Source organism: Mustelus asterias, chromosome 3 (genome assembly GCF_964213995.1).
Source record: "Mustelus asterias chromosome 3, sMusAst1.hap1.1, whole genome shotgun sequence".
Classification (NCBI taxonomy): domain Eukaryota; kingdom Metazoa; phylum Chordata; class Chondrichthyes; order Carcharhiniformes; family Triakidae; genus Mustelus; species Mustelus asterias.
The window spans coordinates 134,467,510-134,490,648 of NC_135803.1; the positions used below are offsets into that span (position 1 = coordinate 134,467,510).

Below are 23,139 nucleotides of genomic sequence, written 5' to 3' on the forward strand. Positions count from 1 at the left end.
TGGAGGAGGCAGAAAGGTGTGGAGGAAACAAAATGCCTAACTTGCAAACTGCTAAATACAAAGCTGTAGCAACACCCTCCTATATTCCTGTTTGACTCCAATGTGTGGTCAAAGATGAATTGGCTGATTTGCTGAGAGTGCTGCTCTTTTTAGCTTGCCTTTCATCCATGGCTGCCTAACAACATCGCTGCTTGAGTTTGCTTCCTGAATAGTTTGTCTTGTCCCCAGTCTATGGTGGAAATGCCACATTTAGAACATAGATCAGTACAGCACAGAACAGGCCCTTCGGCCCACGATGTTGTGCCGAGCTTTATCTGAAACCAACCATTTCTTGATGATCACCTTCAAGGAGCCCTTGAGATGCTCTCACCTTGGAGTTGGTCTGGGACTTGAGATGCAAATCCTACTTGCCATTCATCAGCCAAACCTGCATGCAGGTGTGAGCTGCGCCATTCTGAATGGCGATGAACGCTGCAATTATGGACGAACAACCTCATTTCTGACACTACGATGGAGAGAAGTTACTGAAGCAGCTGAAGATAGGTTGGACTCTGCTCTAATGAATTCTAAAGTGATGACTAGCCTCCAACATCTAAACCATTTGTCTTTCTGTTGGGTATGACTCCCAATACTGGGGAGTTTCACCCCAATCCCCACTGACTTCAATTTTACAGAACGCTTTGGTGCCACAGTTGGCTGATTGCTATCTTGTTGTGAAGGGAAGTCACCTTTACGCCACCACTGGGATTCAGCAATTCTGTCCATGTTTGGGCCAAGGCGATAGGGGCATAATAGTTTGTTTTGCCAAGTTGTATGATACAATATCCCGGTAATTCTCCAGAATATTGAATCCACATTTCCAAATGCGTTAGAATATGATTTTGTTGAATGTGATCACATTTACAGTATTTTTAAATGACTAACATTTACTATTTTTTCCTTTAATACGTTTACTTATTACTCAGGCAGAAGGTGGGAGTGGAAATTTTACCTGGTCATCATCCAACCAGGCTGTGGCAACAGTGACAGTTAAAGGGATTATGACAACAGCGAGCGATATAGGATTAAGCGTAATACAAGCACATGATGTTCAGAATCCATTACACTATGGACAAATGATGGTAAAATGATTTTTCAAATTGTTATCTTGACTTAATGAATTTTTTGGGAAATACAAAGGTGAAATGTATACATTTGGAATAAAAGTGTGCACTCACATTTTATGAAATTGGCCCTGATTTTGCAGTAAAACCAAGTGAGAGTTTAATGTTATTGAAGTGCAAATTAGGCAATAACATATAAAATAATGAGGGACATAGATCAGCTAGATAGTCAACATCTTTTCCCAAAGGTAGGGAGTCTAAAACTAGAGGGCATAGGTTTAAGGTGAGAGGGGAGAGATACAAAAGGGTCTAGAGGGGCAATTATTTCACACAGAGGGTGGTGTGTGTCTGGAACAAGCTGCCAGAGGAAGTAGTCGAGGCGGGTACAATTTTGTCTTTTAAAAAGCATTTAGACAGTTACATGGCTAAGATGGGTATAGAATGATATGGGCCAAACACGGGCAATTGGGACCAGCTTAGTGATTTTTTTAAAAAAAGCAGCATGGGCAAGTTGGGCCGAAGGGCTTATTTCCATGCTGTAAACCTCTATGACATCTCCTGATAGAATGTACAGTTCAGCATGAAAAGCAGAAAGTTGCTGTCCAAATTGCTTTGCTCCTCCAGTAGCTATAGTTTAACAATATCTTACCGAGAGATTCGGCATTGAAACATCTGGAAGGATGTTGAGTTGTGACACTTGCATGATAGATACCACCAAGCTTGATGGGATAAGTTAGATTCAAGTGTAATTCTTAAAGATGTGATAATTGCACTCAAACTACCCCTCTGGTACTGACAATATTTTTCGAAGTGTGAAATCTCATTCCCTCAGATTTTAATTATTGTTTGAAATCTTAACCAAAAATATAAATGTATGTCTCCCAGCTTTGTTTCCTTCTCTCAGTTGTATTTGCTGTGCCTTACATGGTGTCAAATTAATTATACTGACTCTTGGTTCAGACTCTATGGGGTGAATTTTCCCGTTCTGCCTGCCACGGGAGTCAGAGCGGGCGAGGGCTGGACCATGGAAAGGTGCTTCGACCTCGGGCGGGATTTTCCGGTTTCAGGACAAGTGCAGCCAGAAAATCCCGCCCTATGGCTCAGCAAAGTTTCTCCACTTTGATCAAAAAGATGCAGTCCTCTCACTTCCCAGAACTGTTTTAGGGGGACATGTGCTGTTTTTACTCGTAATTTACAGTAAATTCTAGCACACACTATCAGTCTGAATAAGTTGAAATATAATAAACAGGTGACAGGATTGGGTCATTAATAGTTATGACCATCATTATACCTTCAATTTAATGCCTACTGTAGAGTAATGGGGGAGACGATGGCCTGGTGGTATTATCGTTGGCCTATTAATCCAGAAACTCAGCTAATGTTCTGGGGACCCGGGTTTGAATCCCGCTACGGCAGATGGTAGAATTTGAATTCAATTTTAAAAAATCTGGAATTAAGAATCTACTGATGACCATGAAACCATTGTCGATTATCACAAAAACCCATCTGGTTCATTAATGTCCTTTAGGGAAGGAAATCTGCCATCCTTACCTGCTCTGGCCTATATGTGACTCCAGATCCACAGCAATGTGGCTGATTCTCCATTGCTCTCCAAGGGCAACTGATGGGCAATAAATGCTGGCCAGCCAGTGGCGCCCATGTCCCACAAATGAATTTTTTTTAAAAGTAGGCGTTCAGATCAAGATGTGTACAGTCCTATGAAATGCTATGCGTCCTAATATTTTTCCCAGGTTTGTGCAGACCCTTTTAAAGAGAGCCTAAAACTTTACCTCAAATGTTTCATCGCCAGATAATTATTTTTTCAAGCAAAACTCTCTTATCCAAGTTTCTCTCCATGTAATAAACATTGCAAAGTTAGCCAGCAGTGTATGTGGCTCTCAGTGTATTCTTTATATGTATCCAGGAAGATTTGATTAACAAGACATTGTTTATCAAAATATCAATCCGATAAATTAAATTGTTTGGTTCCTTTTCCAAAAAAACAAGCTTGCCTTTAAGTGAACAAGGTATACGATTTCATCATGACACCAGATTGAAAACATTGATTTACAACAATCCAAACATGGAAAAATTAAGCATATTATTAAGGTTTTCACGTTCTTTGGCCCTTATTTTAAATTGGGTGTCCGACTTCTCCATATCTTTTTTTGTTTTATTATTTTTATCAAGGAGTGATAGTGGCACCAGAAATTACAATAAAATTGAAACTGAGTACTGCTTTGTGCTGAAGTGTCGATAGCTGATCGCAATGTTGTTTTGCCAATATATCAGAAAAACTTTCATTTCATATGTCGCTACAGGCTTGGAGGGCCGAAGGGCCTGTTCCTGTGCTGTAATTTTCTTTGTTCTACATCATTGGTCATATTGTCTCCTGGGTCAGAAGGAATTGGGTCCAGGACCCACTTCAGACTCGAGAACAAAGTCTTGTAAATACTTGATTGTAACACTGGGGGAATGCTACACTAGATGTGCCATTCTTAGGATGACGTGTTGAAACAGAAGCTTGTCCACTTGCTTGGTGGTTGGACAAACTTCCAGGGTGCTGTTCAGAAAGGACAGCTTCTGCCAGTTGCCCAGTTAGCACACTTAAAATCAATAACTAATCTTCCGCTGTCAAACCCTATGTCTTCAGTGTAACAATGGCTAGTAAGTTGGCTAGTGTGTAGTTGTGATGTTTTGATAACTTATAATACTGTTTCAATATTTTTTTTCTCACGTGAAGGTTTATGTAATAGAGCCAATCCAAATGGAGTTTACACCTTGCCAGGTAGAAGCTCGAGTTGGACAAACACTGGATTTGCCGCTCAAAATCTATGGCCTCATGGACGCGGAAACAAAAGAAAAAGTTATGTTAACGGATTGCTCGCATTTTGATCTTGTGGTGGAGATTGAAAACCGTGGTGTTTTCAAAACTATAGAAGGTAATGTGGAATACACCTAACCGCGTTTATAATCTGACTAAAAGCAGAAAGAGATGAAACAACCAATAATTCCTGTTTGTGTGATTTCTTGTTTGAGCATGTAAATAGCATGCATCTTCACTGGAGCCAAACGATTGGGCTGGGAAGCATCTAACATCTTGCTTTTATATAGCACCTTTAATGTAATAAAGCATCCCAAGGCATCAAAGGTGCATTATAAAACAAAATACCCCAAAGTGCAGTGGATGCTGGCACAGTGAGTAAATTTAAGGAGAAGTTAGACAGATTTTTAATTGGTAATGGGTTAAAGGGTTATGGGGAGAAGGCAGGAAAATGGGGATGAGGAGCATATCAGCCATGATTAAATGGCAGAGCAGACCCGATGGGCCGAATGGCCTAATTCTGCTCCCATATCTTATGAACTTATACAATACGACACCCAGCAATGCAAGGGGATATTAGGGCTGATGGCCAAAAACCTGGTTCATAAGACTGGTTTTAAGGAGAATGTTAAAGGAGGACGCAATGGTAGTGAGACAGAAAGCTACAAGGAGGAAATTCCACAGTTTAACATCCAGGCAATTGAAGATATGGCCACCAGTGATGGAGCGATTGAAGTCAGAGGTGCTTAAAAGGCCAGAATGAGATGACTGCAGGTATCTCTGTGGGTTGTGGCTCTGGAGAAAGTTAGAGATAGGGGAGCATGGGTGAGGCCATGAAGGAATTTCAAAATGAGGATGAGGATTTTAAAATCAAGACTTTGCTTGACTGGAGACTAATGTGGATCAGCGAGCTCAAGGGTGATAGATGAACAGGACTTCAGTGGAATTAATATCTGGGAAGCAGAGTATTCGATAATCTCAAATTTACAGAGAGTAGAACTTGGGAGACTATCAGGAGTACTTTGGAATAGTTGAGTGTAGAGGTAGCAGCAAAGGCATGAATGAGCGTTTCAGCAACAGGGAAGCTGAGACTTACAAAGATGGAAATAGGCAGTCTTAGTGATTGCACGAATGTGAGGCTGGAAGCTCATATATGGGTCAGTTGTGACATTAAAGTTGTGAAGAGACTGGCTTAGCCTCAGACTCTTGCTTGGGATAGGGGTGGAATCAGTAGTAAGGGAACAGAGTTTGGAGCAGGGACTGAAAACTGAGGCTTCCATCTTCCCACTGTTTGTTTGGAGGGCATTTCTGCCCATCATGTGCTGGATGCCAGATAAGCAGTCCGATAACCTCGCACAGTAGAGGAGTTGAGCGAGGTGGTGGTGAGGTAGAGCAGGGTGTCATTAGCATTCATGTGAAAATTAACACTGCTTTTGAACAACGTCGATAAGGCGCAGAATGTAGAAATAGGGAGCCAAAGTTTAGATCCTTGAGGGATGTCAGGAGTAACAGTGAAGGAACTGGAAGTGAAGCCATTATAAGTGATTTTTGGCTATGGTAGATGAGAATCGAACCAGATGAGAGCAGTGCCGACAAACTGGAAGACAGTGCAGAGGTGTGGGGAGAGGGGAATGTGATCAACCATGTTAAAGGCTGCAGTGAATGAGGAGGAAATATTTATCTTTGTGACAGTAACACAGGGTGTAATTTATGACTTTGATAAGAATTGTTTCAGTACTGTGATGAGGCAGAAACACGATTGCATAGATTCTGGGAAAGGTGGGCATGGATTTTGGAGGCAAAACACATTCAAAGACTTTGGAATGGAATGGAAGGTTGGAGATGTCACCATAATTTGCAAGGATGGTTGGGGTCAATGATTTATTTTTGAGGAGAGGGGTGATGGAGGATTTAAAGGAGAGTGGGAAAACTCCTGATGGGAAACCATTTGCAATAGTGGTCAACAGGATGACCAGGAAGGAAAGCTGGCTATTCAGTAGTTTAATGGGGATAAGGTCAAGGGGAGCAAGAGGTGAATCTCATGAACAGGATGAGCTTGCACGCCTTGTCCTGAGGGAGTAGAGATGAGGGCCGGACTGGGCAGGATGAGAATGAGTAGAGGTTTTATTGGGGACTAGGGCATCAAAGGTGGAAACGAGGATTCAGATGAGCAAATCAATAGCTGCAGGAATATTATGGCGAACAGAGGATCAAAAGGCGAAGGCAGCTGAAAGTGTAGGTGTGAGTGAATGGGGGAATAAATCTTTTCAGGGGCAGGTACAGAGGTAAGGTTAGGGTGTGGAGGGGGAATGAGGGTGGAAAATGATGCATGGGAGTGATCTGAGATGTGGCCTTCTCTGTGATTGATACTAAGGGATGAGCAGACCATGTATGATAGTCAAGAGGGTGACTGTGAATATCGATAAGGGCGTTTTCATGGAGGGAAAGATTTGGGGAGAAGAGGGCAGTGAATTCTGGTGAGAGCACAATGAGTTGAGATGGAGGTTAAAATGACGGAGGATATGAAAATATTGAGTTCAGAGGTTGAGGGAGAAAATCACCTCAGGGAAGCTTTTATCCTCCTTTGTAGGGCGATTGAGAACATTAACGGTGAATGAGAGAGGGTTGGAACAAGATAAAGTGCTAAGGGAGTAGAGGTCAGGCCAGTGTGTGAGCTGGTGATGAGTGCCACACTGCCACCATGCCTGGTCAATTGATGGAAGATATAGACATGTGAGCAGGTTTCACTGGGGGAGAGGTGTCATCACCCCATAGCTGGGTTTCCATCAAGGTCATGATATTGATGCGAGAGCCTTCACAGGTTGATAGATATTCTGGACAGAGATGCACAGAGGGGCGGTGAGAGCGGGTGCATTGGCAGAGTATATATAGTTAGCAATAGGAAAGGAGATTGGCAAGATTAGTCCTCAAGTGGGTGCACTGGGCGAAGCGGTTGTTGAGGTGGTGGGGCAAATGGTGTTGCTACTCATAAGCCAGCACCCAGTGCCTTGATGAACTCGAGAGGAGCCATGGGCTTATCTAAGTGGCAGTCAAGCCTGGGGCAACAGGAAGGTTGAGGAGCACCGAGCATTGGGATAGGGAATTCTGAGAGTGGAGCAAAATTAAAAAGGAAGGAGTGGGAAAAGTATTGCTGTTCTCATGTTAAGTCAAAATACACACAAATGGACTGGGAAAGCTCAAGTTACTTTGGTCTGGGTATTTTCTTCCTGTAAGAAGTTTAACAACACCAGGTTAAAGTCCAACAGGTATATTTGGTAGCAAAAGCCACACAAGCTTTCGGAGCTCCGAAAGCTTGTGTGGCTTTTGCTACCAAATATATCTGTTGGACTTTAACCTGGTGTTGTTAAACTTCTTACTGTGTTTACCCCAGTCCAACGCTGGCATCTCCACATCATTATTTTCTTCCTCACAGTATTGTAAACTGATAGTGAATTTTAGTATTTGTCACATGCTGCCACACCTCGAGGGCAACATATTTCAGTTTAATTAATTCCTTGTCATTTCATTTATTCCTTGTATCTTTAAATATCTGAAGTGCTCGCCTTTCAAAATATTCAGAAAGAAACCTACGTGGGTATAATTGATCCACAAATCTGATTTGAATCTCCAGTCGATCTCCTGTATATAAGAAATTGCATTTTTGTGCAAATGGAGAGCGATAGAAATGTTTGCAGTGGAAATTTGCTGTGATTAATTTGTCAGTATAGTGGTTAACTGGTAGGAAGGAACAGTATCACTGCTGTGGAAGATTTACTGTTAACAAAGCAGAATTAGGGATTTCTAATTTTAAATTTCTCTTTATTTGCCACTGAATTGACTTGCAAAGATGAAATGGCAAGTCATGAAAAAAAATGCTGGTCTAATAAGCCACGATGTGGAGATGCCGGCGTTGGACTGGGGTAAACACAGTAAGGAGTCTAACAACACCAGGTTAAAGTCCAACAGGTTTATTTGGTAGCAAATGCCACAAACCTGTTGGACTTTAACCTGGTATTGTTAGACTCCTTACTAATAAGCCACCCCAATGAATGGAGCATCATGACTAAATATTTCCCACCATTGTCTTGCAGACACATAATCAACTTGAAAAGGTAGAAAATTCAGGGCTGGTATAATAGAAACCCTACAGTACAGGCCCATCGAGTCTGCACCGACCACAATCCCACCCAGCCCCTATCCCCATAGCCCCACGTATGTAACCTGCTAGCCCCCCTGACACTAAGTGGCATTTTAGCATGGCCAATCAACCTGACCCGCACATCTTTGGACTGTGGGAGGAAACCAGAGCACCCGGAGAAAACCCACGCAGACACGGGGAGAATGTGCAAACTCCACACAGACAGTGACCCAAGCTGGGAATTGAACCCGGGTCCCTGGTGCTGTCAGGCAGCAGTGCTAACCACTGTGCAACCATGCCGCCCAGTAGGTGGGGAGAATTCCTTTCAACTCCTTCAGGTAATCAAAACAAGAACAGGTCGTCCTGTGATCTAGCATTATTGATGACGAGCTTTGTCCCATTTGAGAACCAGACCAACTCCCTCTTGAAGGTAAAGCCAGCACTCACCATGCCAGCTGGCAGTGTAGTCCTGAGGTTCACTGCTCATTGACAGAGCAGAGTGACTTAACACCCAATCCAATCCTCTTCATATTGTTTAGTTTTGTGTCTCCAGTCCTCCCAATTTGCAAACTGAAAACAGTCTGTCGATAGGAATGCTCGACAGCCCTTCAAATTATTTTTATAGACATTTATCAGGCCGTCACCAAGTCAAATCTGGCTGGTCTGCCCTGAACTGGTAAATGTAAGGTTGGGTAATTGTGGGGCGTGAGCCGACTATGGCTTTCTGAAACCAGCTAAGAAAAAGAGGGTGTGATTTTCTCCATTTCTTTGTATTTACTCTGAAGTAAACAGACCCAGGACCTTGAGTCTTTCTGAGTGACTGAGGTTCGTTATCAAGGAACCATTCTTGTGGCTCTTGTCTGGGTCTTTTCTATTTCTACTGTGTAACCCACCATGCGATGGGGTGCTTAAACTTGTATTGCAGGTTTGTTTTTTGGTGTAATTTCTATCGCCATCCTTTTCTTGATGACAAAACAAATGACTTCTTATTGATGCCAACAAAGTGACAGGTGTCTTCAATTGAAGCCATTTTGGCGGAACTGGAAGTTTAGCGAGCACACAGCTGAATCTTGCATACCAGAAAGGTTCCTGCTTCATTTTCTAGTCACTACTGACTGACTGATTGCAACCAGCACGAAGTAACTGTTGACCTCGGCAGTCCTGGTTTGGGAGGGGGGTGGTTAGCCACAATTCTGATGGTCATTAATGTGTATGGACTTTGGGTGCAGTCAATCATAGAATCCCTACAGTGCAGAAGGAAGCCATTCAGCCCTTCAAGCCTGCACTGACAACAATCCCACCCAGGCCCTGTCCCCTTAACCTCATGCATTTACCCAAGCTAGTCCCCCGACACGAAGGGGCAATTTAGCATGGCCAATGCACCTAACATCTTTGGACTGTGGGAGGAAACCGGAGCACCCAGAGGAAACTCATGCAGACATGGGGAGAACGTGCAAACTCCACACAGTCACCAGAGGCCAGAATTGAACCCAGGTCCATGGTGCTGTGAGGCAGCAGTGCTAACCACTGTGCCACCGTCAGCATTGGGTTCACCGCCCTTTCTTTCTCCCTAACCAACCGTACAGTTGAGAGTATCAAACAGACACATTGTCAACCTGGACAAATGAATTTTTGTTCAGGTAAAGGGGTGGTACCCATGTCTGTAGATTAATATCCTGCCCAGGAGCTTAATGGCATCAGCATAGAGGAGAGAAATGGGTGGAGTGAGGTTGGACAGCACATTTTGTACTGGGAACAATACATCGTAAAGTTTATAACTAAGTTTATGGTCGCATCATTCCCGATGTGAAATCTACTATGAATGTGTTGATGACCTCTGCTATTAACATCCAGTAGATTGAATCCTGGAGCTCATTTCAGTTTTACTCTTGCTTGCCTGCTTAATTAAGATTGATTAATACAATATGACCATTTTGGCCAGTTTTCAATCAGGATAAATGTACATGCTTGTTAAATTTTTTTTGCTTTGTAGGAAATTTATGGCAGGATAGAAACACTCCCATTAAAGTATTCTACCATTTCAATTATGCTGATATAGTCTATGATGAAGTGACTCATGCATACTCTGGAGAGGAGAGGCTTGATAACTTGAGGAACTTTTTGTATTCAGGGTGGCACAGTGGTTAACACTGTTGCCTCACAGTGCCAGGGACCCGGATTCGATCCCCGGCTTGGGTCGCGATCTGTGAGGAGTCTGCACATTTTTCCCGTGTCTGTATGCGTTTCCTCCGGGTGCTCCTGTTTCCTCCCACAGTCTGAAAGATATGCTGGTTAGGTGCATTGGCCATGCTAGAATTCTCCCTCGGTGTACCCGAATAGGTGCCGGAGTGTGACAACTAGGGGATTTTCACAATGTCATTGCAATGTTAATGTAAGCCTGCTTGTGACACTAGTAAAATAAATTTAAACTTGTATTCCATGCTGCTTATGTTCTTAAAGGGGGAGAATTTACCTGGGAGCCAGAAGGAAATGGATTCTGCCTGTTCAGCATCTCAAACTCAATTAAGGGAACAAATGATGGGATGTAGTGTTATAATACAGCATATGAAAAGAATTTACTGTTAAAAATTAATTTTACTTATCCATGCTGTTTGTTAACAGGGAGATTGGAACCAGGTCCGAAGCACTGCAGTGGAATAAGAGTTCAGGCTGAGGCTCAGGGTTATACCACTCTTGTGGTTAGTTATAGTCATGGCCATGTGTACCTTACTGCCACCATCACTATTGTTGCGTATGTGCCACTCAAAGTAAGTATTAACAGTGAAAAGGTTTGTATTAAGGCTTGTTTTTTTTCCTCCCACGTCTCGCACCTGTTTCCAGTATGTATCAATCATCATAATTTAATGTTGGGGTCTCCCCACAGTGTGCATGCATTTTAGTGTTGCTATTTGTGTAAAATTGCACAATTTGCCTTTGTTTACCCTCCTTTAATATGCACAACACATCCCCCCTAGATAATTCAAAGGTGCAAGAAAAAAAACTCATCCAGCCAAAAAGGGATTAGGAGCGATCATATGAAAATTTAAAAGGTTTGTTTTTGAGGGGGGCTGTGGAAGAGGAAAGGAGGTGAAGGGCCACTGGAATTTAGGGAGGGAACTCCAAAGTATGGAGGCTACACGGCTCAGGGTATGGCTGCCAGCAGCGGAGATTGGCATGAAGCTATGGTCAGGCACACTACATTCTGGAGGGACAATGGAGCTGGAGCAAGTTGGAGATGGGAAAAGTGAGGCCATGGAAAAAGGCAGATTTTATGCCTGTGATTTGAAGCAACAGGAAGTCAAAGCAAGGTGTTGGACACATTGGTATTGGTACAAAAGGGTTTTTGGACAGCAGAGTTTGGGGTGAGCTGAAGTTTATAAATGGTGGAGGGTGGAAGCCTGCTTAAGAGGCCATTGGGCTAATTAACCCTGATTTTACCAGCACACCCACCCCGAAATCGAGGTGGGCGTGGCTCGCAGAACGGCATTCTCCATTGGCCTCGGGCGCAATCTTACGAGCCTCGGGCGGGCATGCCGGTAAAATTCCAGCCATTGCGTCTGGAGGTGGCCAAACTTGTGTGGGGGATTTTTGGAGACAAATGGGTTAAAGTGAGGCAGGGACCCACCATTGTTATGGAGCTGGAAGTTGGCAGGCTTTGCGGAGGGTGCAGATATGGAATTGGAAACTTGGGTTGTCAATAAGCAGGTCACCAAGCTTCTGAACAGTTCAGCTTGAGATGGTGATCAAATTGGGGGGTTGAAGTTGGTGAAAAAATTCATGGTTTCTGCATTTTTAAAAAGAATCAGCAGAGTTTCAAGTAGCTTTCCAACCCATCTTATCATAAGAATGCTTTCAAAATCACCACGTGCAGCTCTGTGAAGTGCCTTAGTGTTTCCTTTACTGGCAACGTGCATTTGAATGACATCTTTATTGTTAAAGAGAAGGATTTTCATTCTGCACTCTGACGTACCGTTGCTTTGTAAGGATCACTCCTTGGTTATCATGAGTTACACAGTTGTGATAGACTGATTAGTTAATAGTACAGCCTTTGAAGTTGTAAGGGGATTTATTGAAAGAAGTAATATTAAGCATTTCAAATAGCATCTGCTGTTTTCATTTTCAGAAAATAAAGGGAACGGAATACTGCATACATGGTTCTACTCCAACACCTAGAGCACAAATGAGAAAGTTCTATTAAAAATAGCTTTTATAGCCAACATCTGTTTGCTTTGTGAAATTTATTTTGTTGAATTTGTGGTAGATATTTGGCTTTAGCTCACTTTTAACGTGGATAAAAAAAGATACTTATGCTATCATGTCAGCAAGAGGATGCATTGTTACATTGAGAGGAATATATTCTCGATTACTGAACATTAATGATTTATTTGAAGCTATGAACTCATGAAACTCAGCTTTCTCTAGGTATTACAAATGTATTGAAATAGTTGAAAATTGTAACACAATTGATCAGGTTGGCGAGTGTTAAGTGGTCTGTGTTAATACAGTTCTATAAATTGTACACTTCAAAACACTTGAATCCTCTTCATGTCAAAACAACTGAGTGATGAGGTGTTGATCGTGACTGCATGCACATACTTTGATTAACAATTTAAGCGAGTGTTTTGGGATAATTTTTGGATTGTCTAAAAGCATTGGAGGGGACAGAAGAGCAACAGTTACAAAATAGGAACTTAGGCATCAATAAAAATCGAGAGAAAGGATGGGGATTTTTTGGTAACTTTATATGATACAATATCCTTATTGATTAGAATCAACGGTTCTAAATTTAAAATTCAGAAATTTGACCGTGTGCAACAATGAGTTGGCACAGGAAAGTTTCAAGGAGATCCAAGATTGACCGGCAGAATCACTACAGGATAATTTGGTGCAAACTTTGCCGGGTAAAATTTGGCAATGTATTGCTTGCCCTGTTGAAATTGGTGCGATGAATGAGGAGAAATATTACTCAATTGTGTTTCTAATTTCATTAAATAGCAACACATTCTTGTTTTATGAATTCACTCAACAAGTAAAAAGTGAAAACGTTAGAACTTGTCAGTTATTGATAACTGTATATTAACAGGATAGAAGTGTGGAGTTTGCACATTCTCCTCGTGTCTGCGTGGGTTTCCTCCGGGTGCTCCGGTTTCCTCCCACAGTCCAAAAGATGTGCGGGTTAGGTTGATTGGCCATGCTAAAGATGGCCCCTTAGAGTCCTGAGATGCGTAGATTAGAGGGATTAGCGGGTAAATATGTAGGGATATGGGGGTAGGGCCTGGGTGGGATTGTGGTCGGTGCAGACTCGATGGGCCGAATGGCCTCCTTCTGCACTGTAGTGTTTCTATGATTCTATGATAGAAAATAACAGCAGGAGTAAGCCATTCGACTCTACAAGCCTTCTCCTCCATTCATTTTGATCATGGCTGATCATCAAGTTCAATATCCTGATCCCTTTTGCCCCATGAGCTATATTTATAGAAACATGGGACTGAGATACAGGAAAATTGCACTTAAATGGTACAACAAGTTGGAGAGGCGGTCGAACCTCCTCCTGTTCCTTTTATTCCTGTGACCGCATGACTTGAAATTCATAGCATTGTTTTTCCCCCTTTCCCATAAAAATTCACCTCAGAAACTGCAACGTCCTAACATACATTTACAAGTGATTGTCAAGCCATTTCCCACACACTGTAATATGAAATGTACTCTATCATTCTGGAAGATTAATGCCTTGTTCTCCTCCTTGATTTGGACAGACTTTGGTCATTGTCATATTTAGAAGCCGCTCTGCAATATTTTACCGTGAATCTTACCTCAATACTTGATGTGTTGTGGTTCCATGCATATACAAATAAATTACCTGAAACAAAGCAGCCTTGTATTTCTGCAATACGCTCTCCTGAAGGCTACCTGTCATTAGAATCCCTACAGTGCAGAAAGAGGCCATCTGGCCCATTGAGTCTGCACCAACTCTCTGACAGAGTCTCCCACTCAAGCCCTATCCATGTAACCCCACACACTTACCATGGCTAATCCATCTAACCTCCACATCTTGGGACACTAAGGGACAATTTAGCATGGCCAGTCCACCTAACCCGCATATCTCTGGACCATGGGAGGAAGCCAGAAGACCCGGAAGAAACCCATGCAGACACAGGGAGAACGTGCAAACTCCACATAGACAATCACCCAAGGCTGGAATTGAACTCGGGTCCCTGGAGCTGTGAGACAGCTATCCACTGTGCCACCCATGTATTGATACTCGCATTTTGTTCATATGAGGCAAATTAGTATTTAGGAATCAGAGTGAAGGCAGTAAAACACCAAAAGAGTGCAATTAATGATGATGCATTGCCAACAGCAATAACACAAATTTTAAAAACTGGCCCATTGCCTTTTTAAAGATCAGGTTCATGTGTTTTTTCTTCTATTTTTAACAAACATGACACCAAATTCTTTGTCGGTAAATTTATACAGAGTCTAGCTAAGGGCAAAACCATAGTTTTAAAAATCCAACAAGGTGAAGTTACAGAGAAGCAATTTAGCATTTGAGTTAGTGTTACTACTTTGCAGATAATGCATGTCATAGTCCTGAAGCAGTGGTAACCCATAACATTTTTATCAATCTCTTTTATATTTCAGGCTATTGATCCAGTATCTGTTGCTTTGGTAACTTTGGGATCCTCTAAGGATATGCTGTTTGAGGGGGGACCCAGGCCATGGGTCTTGGAGCCCTCAAAGTTCTTCACAGATCTTACAGCGGAAAATGAAGGAAGTATTATTCTTCATGTGGTTAGTTCCCCAGCATTTAGAAATCAGCCTAAGCATGTGGTGAGAGCTACCTGTACAGCACTAGGAGAGCAGGTGAGAAACAACAATCTTTTCTCTATATTTTGTACTACTAAACTAAGTTTCTATACAGCCGTTTCCTGGTATACATGCTGTGACATTGCGCCATTATCATAGAATCGCTGCAGTGCAAAAGGAGACCATTTGGTCCATCAAGTCTGCAACAACCACAATACCACCCAGGCCCTATCCCCGTAACCCCACATATTTACCCTGCTAGGCCCTCTGACACTCGGGGGCAATTCAGCATGCCATCAACCTAACCCACACATCTGTGGAATGTGGGAGGAAACCCACGCAGACACTGGGAGGACGTGCAGACTCCACACAGAGTGACCCGAGGCCGGAATTGAACCCCGGTTTCTGGCACTGTGAGGCAGCAGTGCTAACCACTGTGCCACCGTGCCACCCTATCAACTCTTACGTACAGTAAATGATGTTTTCAATCAGTAGTGCCGAGTAGGTGATCTGTCTCAGCCTCCCTCTGAGGTCCCACTATTGCAAATGCCAGTCTTCAGCCAATTCGATTAACTCAATGTGATATCAAGAAACAGATGAAGACATTGGACACAACAAAGGTCATGGACCTTTGCAACACCTCTGCTGCAATATTTTGGATTTGTGCTTCAGAACTCGCCATGCCTCTAACTATAATATTCCAGTTCAGCTGCAATGCTGGCATCAACCTGATAATGTAGAAAATTGCCCAGACATGCCCCGATCCCAAAGAAGGACAAATCCAACCTGGTTAATTACTTCTCCATCAATCTACTCTGTCATCAATGAAGTGGTGGAAGAAACCAATGACAGCGCTATCAAGTGGTATTTACCCAACAACGACCTGCTCGCTAGTGCTCAGATTGGTTTCCATTAGGGCTACTCCATTCCAGACCTCATTACAGCCTGAACCAAACATGGACAAAAGAGTTGAATTCCAGAGATGATTTGAGAGTGACTGCCCTTGACATTGAGGCAGCATTTAACCGAATGTGGCATCAAGGAACCCTAGTAAAATTGAAATCAATGAGAATATGGGGAAAACTCTCCACTTATTGGTGTCAAACCTAGTACGAAAGCAGATGGTTGTGGTTCTGAGACACAATCATCTCAGCCCCAGTTCAATTTTGCAGGAGTTCCTCGGGGTTGTGTCCTCGGCACAACCATTTTCAGCTGCTTCATCAATGAGGATGGCACAGTGGTTAGCACTGCTGCTCACAGCGCCAGGGACCCGGGTTCAATTTCGGCCTCGGGTAACTGTGTGGAATTTGCACGTTCTCCCTGTGTCTACGTGGGTTTTCTCCGGGTGCTCCAGTTTCCTCCCACAGTCCAAGGATGTGTGGGTTATATTGATTGGCCATGCTCAATTGCCCTTTAGTGTCAGGGAGATTAGCAGGGTAAATATGTCAGGTTACGGGAATATCGCCTGGGTGGAATTGTTGTTGGTGCAGGCATGATGGGCTGAATGGCCTCTTTCATAGGGATTCTATGATTTTATGACCTACCCTGTGTCATAGGGTCAGATATGGAGATGTTGGCTGATGATTGCACATTAATAAGTACTGATCAGAACATCTCAAACTGAAGCAGTCCATGTCCACATGCAGCAAGACCTGGATAGTGTTCCATCTTGGATAAATGGCAAATAACATTGACTGTGGTGAGAGTGTCCGAGTGTACAGAGCAGTTATCATCACCACACTCCTGTATTGTAGTAAAACCTGGACTGCGTATCAATGACACATTAGAGCACCAGAAATTGCATCAGCAATGCCTCCTCTGCAGCCTCCCAATTTGCTCGGAGCACTATCAGTCAAATACTAGTGTCGTCCTTGAAGCCAACTCCACAAGCAACCAGGCTGAACCCCTGCAAAACCAACTATAATGGACTGGACACTTTGTCAGAATGGCCAAAATGTGTTTCCCTACCATGTCCTGTTTTCTCAACTCTCAAATGGCCAGTGTGCTGGGGAGGACAGAGAAAATGCATCAAAGACACGCTGAAGCTCTCTTGAAGTGTAACGGCAATGAACTCTGTGTGGGAGGAGTTAGTTATCAATCTTTCAAAATGGAAGCAACTTGTCCATCAAGCTGCACCACACTTCAAACACTTACTGATGAGGCAGACGAGCGGAGAAGGAAAGATCCAGATCTCCCTACCTCACGGGATATCCTGCCCCATGCGTCCAAAGATCTGCTGCTCAAGAATTGGCCCGTTTTGTCACACGAAAACCCATGGCAGAAGCTCCCGACCCAAAGTAGAATCGAGGAACAGCCAGCGATAGCAGTGGAATTGACCACCCCCCCCCCCCCCCCCCCCAATCTAACCATCTCCCCTTGAGTTAGACAGTAATTACCATCACTGAATCGCCACCATCAATATCTTGCAATTTACTGTTGGCCAGAAACTTGCCCACAGCAGTAATACTGTGGCTACACGAGCATATCAGATGCTGCAAATTCTGAGGTGTGGGGCGGCATGATGGCTCAGTGGTTAGCACTGCTGCTTCACAGTGCCAGCGACCCAGGTTCGATTCCTGGCTCAGCTCACTGTCTGTGTGGAGTTTGCACGTGTCTGCATGGGTTTCCTCTGGGTGCTCCGGTTTCCTCCCGCAGTCCAAAGATGTGCGGGTTAGGTTGATTGGCCGTGCTAAATTGCCACTTAGTGTCAGGGGGACCAGTTAGGGTAAATGCATCGGGTTATAGGGGTAGGATCTGGGTGGGATTGTAGTCGGTGCAGACTCGATGGGCCAAATGGCCGCCTCCTGTACTGGGATTCTGAATTGGTCCATTCCTGAATTTCCAAAGGATGTTCTCTATCTACAAGGTACAACTCAGGAGAGTGATATGATATTCCGTACTTACCCTGGATGAGTGCAGCTCGACACAATTCATGATAAAGCAGCCTGCTTAATTGGCACCTGTCTACCAACTAAACATTCATTTGCACCACAAGTGTATTTTTGCAGCGTGTGTACCATATACAGAATGTACTTCAACTTCTAGAGGTTCCTTTGACAGCAGCTTCAAAACCCACAGTCTATCACCTGTGCGGCACGGTGGCATAGTGGTTAGCATTGCTGCCTCACAGCACCAGGGACCCGGGTTCGATTCCCGGCTTGGGTCACTGTCTGTGCAGAGTCTGCACATTCTCCCCGTGTCTGCGTGGGTTTCCTCCGAATGCTCCAGTTTCCCCTCACAGTCCAAAAAACGTGCTGGTTGGGTGCATTGGCCATTCTCCCTCGGTGTACCCAAACAGGCACTGTAGTGCGGCGACTAGGGGATTTTCACAGTAATTTCATTGCAGTGTTAATGTAAGCCTACTTATGACACTAATAAATAAAACTTGAAACCTAGAAGAACAAAGGCAGTGCCATCAGTTAAATCATTTTCAGCCCAAGTGTATAAGGAGTTCCAATGGTCGATTTAAATGAAGGAAAAGGAGAGTTGATGTGGAGCAAAAACACCCGTTTGGACATGTTAGGCTGAATGCCCTGTTTCTGTGCTATATATTCTGTGTAATCTTGCACAAACCACCTGCATTTCCCCTGCAAGTCACATGATGCGTCATCCTGATTTGGAGATATATCACTGCTGCTTTCACTATGGCTGGGTCAAAATCCTGGAACTCCCTTCCTTACACTGGTTGTATCTACACCACATGGACATGCAGTGGTTCAGCTCATCCCCACCTTCTCAAGAGCAATGAGAAATGGGTATTAAATGCTGTCTTCACCAGAGATGTTCGCGTTTGCATGAATGAATATAAGAAAAAAAAACCCAGTACATTCAAATTTAAGAAATTTTAATTAATTCAACAGATCTGTAATTCCTGTTTTAGAGTCATAGAAGTTTCCAGCATGGAAACAAGCCTTTCGGCTCAACTTATCCATGCCGCCCTTTTTTTTAACCACTAAGCTGTTCCTAATTGCCGAGTTTGGCCGTGTATTTCAAGAAGTTTTCAGGTACTGGGGTTAAGAGAACTTATTTATTGTTTTCCTTGTGAGTGGTGTTTAGTGGACTTTTTTCAGATGTTGTAATAGCACAGATTTATTCCTTATTTAAACTATGTAATGGATGTATTTTTTCTTCTTTAGGTTTTGGCTTTGACAGTGGGGAACAAACCTAGTTTAAAAAATACCTACCCTGCAGTGGAACCAGCTGTTGTCAAGTTTATTTGCACTCCTCCATCCAGGCTGACGTTGGTTCCAGTGTACCTGAATCCACAACTGGACCTATCGTGTCCTTTGCTTCAACAAAACAAACAAGTGGTAAGCCTCCATTTAATGTATTCTGATCTTGAAAAATCACAGGCCCAAACACACTTCTTTGCTCCTTATTTCTAAAATTATTCCCATGTTCAGATCAGACTTTTTTGACATAGTTGCTTCACATATTTCAAGCCAATTGCTCTTAGAGTCATGGAGGTTTACAGCATGAAAACAGGCCCTTCGGCCCAACTTGTCCATGCTGCCCAGTTTTTACTACTAAGCTAGTCCCAATTTCCTGTGTTTGGCCCACATCCCTCTATACTCATCTTACCCATGTAACTGTCTCAATGCTTTTTTAAAGCCTCTACTACAACCTCTAGCAGCTCATTCCAGACACTCTCCACCCTCTGTGTGAAGAAATTGCCCCTCTGTACCCTTTTATATGTCTCCGCTCTCACCTTAAACTATGCCCTCTAGTTTTAGACTCCCCTACCTTTGGGAAAAGATGTTGATTACCTACCTCATCTATGCCCCTCATTATTTTGTAGATCTCTATAAGATCACCCCTAAGCCTCCTACTGTCCAGAAGAAAAAATCCCAATCTATCCAGCCTCTCCTTATAACTCAAACCATCAAGTCCTGGTAGCATCCTAGTAAATCTTTTCTGCACTCATTCTAGTTTGATAATATCCTTTCTATAATAGGGTGACCAGAACTGTACACAGTACTTCAAGTGTGGCCATACCAATGTCATGTATAACTTCAACAAGACATCCCAACTCCTGTATTCAATGTTCTGACCAATGAAACCAAGCATGCCAAATGACTTGTTCACCACTCTGTCCACCTGTGACTCCACTTTCAAGGAACTATAAACCTGTACCCCTAGATCTCTTTGTTCTATAACTCTCCCCAAAGCCCTACCATTAACTGAGTAAGTCCTGCCCTGGTTCGATCTACCAAAATGGATCTAATTTATCTAAATTAAACTCCATCTGCCATTCATCAGCCCACTGGCCCAATTGATCAGGATCCCATTGCAATCCGAGATAACTTTCTTCCCTGTCCATTATGCCACCAGTCTTGGTGTCATCTGCAAACTTACTAACCATGCCTCCTAACTTCTCATCCAAATCATTGATATAAATAACAAATAACAGTGGACCCAGCACCGATCCCTGAGGCACATCGCTGGTCACAGGCCTCCAGTTTGAAAAACAACCCTCTACACCACCCTCTGTCTTCTGTCGTCAGGCCAATTTTGTATCCAATTGGCTACCTCACCTGGATCCCGTGAGATTTAACCTTATACAATAACCTACCATGCGGTACCTTGTCAATGGCTTTGCTAAAGTCCATATAGATAACGTCGACTGCTCTGCCCTCATCTACCTTCTTGGTTACCTCTTCAAAAAACTCAATCCAGTTCGTGAGACAAGATTTTCCACTCACAAAGCCATGCTGACTGTCCCTAATCAGTCCTTGCCTCTCTAAATGCCTGTAGATCCTGTCTCTCAGAATACCTTCTAACAACTTACTCACTACAGATCTTAATTGAGTTTTGTTTTTCTTTTGACGTGTGATTTCAATGGTTTTCATTTGTCTAAAAAGAAGTTTTACTTCTTCTAACGGTACCGCTTCTCTTCTAGGTTCCTGTGTCCAACTATCGTAACCCAGTCCTTGACCTGGAAGCGTACGACCAGCAAGGACGTAGATTTGACAACTTTTCTTCCCTTAGTATTATCTGGGAATCATCAAAACTTTCCCTCGCCAGCATCGAGCTCAGTGTGCCTATGCAAATGAATGAAAAAGATCACGGGAATGGACAAAAGAAGCAGCATGGTATTGACAGGTTTAAAAATCAGTTGGTATCTCTTGCAGAAAGTTGAATAACTTGCTTATTTTGGACTGTGCGTTTTTATTTTAAATTAGGCTTGCAGACTGTGCTGGTTCACCACGAGTCAGGGACCGCTTCTATCACAGCAACTGCAACAGGCTATCAGCAGGGGCATCTCAATGCAGCTAAAGTTAAAACGAGGGTATGTCAACTTCTTAAAGCAAAAAGAGTTAGTGCAGACTTGGGTAACTGAATTTGTTCAATTACATTTTTTAAAAGAAACTGTTTAAATGCTAATTACCGTATTGTGATAGTTTTAACTACTGACTGGGTAAGAATATAGTTAAAAATGTATACTACGTATTCTAACCTTTTGGCATTCCTTTGTGACAGTATGATCCATTAATACCTGTATCTGCTACAATTGAATTGTTGCTTGTGGAAGATGTTAAAGTCATCCCGGATAATATCACCATTTACAACCATCCTAAAGTCAAGGTGAAAATCTTATTTTGGAATGCATGGTCAAATAAGAATACGTTTTGCAACATTTTGCTTACTATTAATAGCTTTCAATCTTTCCGTCTAAAAGGCAGAGCTTTCACTCAAGGAGGGATCAGGATACTTTTTCATTAATACAAGTGCAACAAATCTAGCAAAGGTCAATTATCAGGAGGCCCAGGCCATTGCTCAGGTGAGTGAATCATTTCTGTACAGTAGTGTCGGGGCTGGGGGAAGTGGGAAGTTCCCGAATGTTCTTGGCTCTTCAATTGCAGTAGAATGAATCTGTAGTCTAGAAGCACTGGGTGGCTGGAATACAGTGGGTCAAAGTTGGGTAAAATGTTTTGCATGTTTGGATGGTTAATTTCAGAAAATTATTGCGTTGCCTATGAGCTAAACACACTGGTTTTTCAAAGATAGCATTCTGGCAATTATAAAGCTCATGCAAAAACCGAGTTCGAAGCACATTTGAAAAAAGCCAAATAAATGTATCCTTTTATGTACAAAATTAATGGAGAGGGAGGTGGGGAGTGGTGGCGTAATGGTATTGTCGCTGGTCCAGAGACCCAGAATAATGCCCTGGGGACCCGGATTCCAATCTCACCACGGCAGATGGTGAAATTAGAATTTAATAAAAATCTGGATTGTGACCATGAAACTGTTGTCGATTAAGCCATTGTTAATTGGCATTAAAAAAAAATCTGATTCACTAATGTCCTTTCGGGAAGGAAATCTGCCATTCTTATCTGGTCTGGCCTACATGTGACTCCAGATCCACAGCAAGGTGGTTGACTCTTAAATGCCCTTCAGCTCCAGCCATTCAGTTCCAGGGCAATTAAGGATGGACAATAAGTGCTGGCCCAGCCAGTAGCGCCCACATCCCATGAATAAAAGCTACTTACCTTTGAAAAGTTTATTTATTAGTGTCACAAGTAGACTTGCATTAACATTGCAATGAAGGTACTGTGAAAATCCCCTAGTCGCGACACTCCGGCGCCTGTTCCGTACACTGAGGGAGAATTTAGCATGGTCAATGCACTTAACCAGCACGTCTTTCGGACTCCGGGAGGAAACTGGAGCACCCGGAGGGAACCCATGCAGACACGGGGAGAACGTGCAGACTCCACACAGACAGTGACCCAAGTTGGGAATCAAACCCAAGTCCCTGAGAGGTAGCAGTGCTTGCCACCGTACCGCCCAAACAAAATGTGCAATTGCTCCACTGTTGCATTTCCAAGGCCTCTAGTAATTTAGCTTGACGACTGAGGCACATGGTTCTGCCAGCCAGTCTCCGAATTTAACACAATAGGAATTGCCACTTTTTCTTTGTTCCTGTCTGATGAGGTGCTAGCTGAGTGGTAGTTAATCTGCAAGCCTGACTTTGAGCTCAAGCAACACAAGGCAAACTGCAAACATGTAACTATTGAAAGGTGGTCTAGATTGTTAAAGCTCTGTGGACCTGTAAAATATTGTCACATCAGAAACACCTTTAATTTTGTGCCAGCATCACACACAGCATCGAGTAACATGAAGCTGAGCAAAATTATAACTCAAATTACTGCGAGGGGGATATTGCAGAATGACGTTGCAAAATTCTGTAATATTTCCAAATATACTTGGGAAGTGGACTGGGAAGGGGATATTGCAGAATGACGTTGCAAAATTCTGTAATGTTTCCA

General features: G+C 43.0%; 1 protein-coding gene across 1 annotated transcript in view; it reads left to right on the forward strand.

Annotated features, from left to right (window-relative positions):
- The window catches only part of nup210 (nucleoporin 210), a 136,637-nt gene that overhangs the window by 61,370 nt on the left and 52,128 nt on the right, over positions 1-23,139 (forward strand). Inside the window, exons 12-20 of the mRNA XM_078209673.1 lie at positions 966-1,121; positions 3,847-4,045; positions 10,688-10,833; positions 14,708-14,929; positions 19,009-19,182; positions 20,772-20,964; positions 21,055-21,161; positions 21,353-21,457; positions 21,552-21,653. Of these exons, the coding sequence (XP_078065799.1) occupies positions 966-1,121; positions 3,847-4,045; positions 10,688-10,833; positions 14,708-14,929; positions 19,009-19,182; positions 20,772-20,964; positions 21,055-21,161; positions 21,353-21,457; positions 21,552-21,653 (1,404 nt within the window). The remainder of the gene's footprint in view (positions 1-965; positions 1,122-3,846; positions 4,046-10,687; positions 10,834-14,707; positions 14,930-19,008; positions 19,183-20,771; positions 20,965-21,054; positions 21,162-21,352; positions 21,458-21,551; positions 21,654-23,139) is intronic.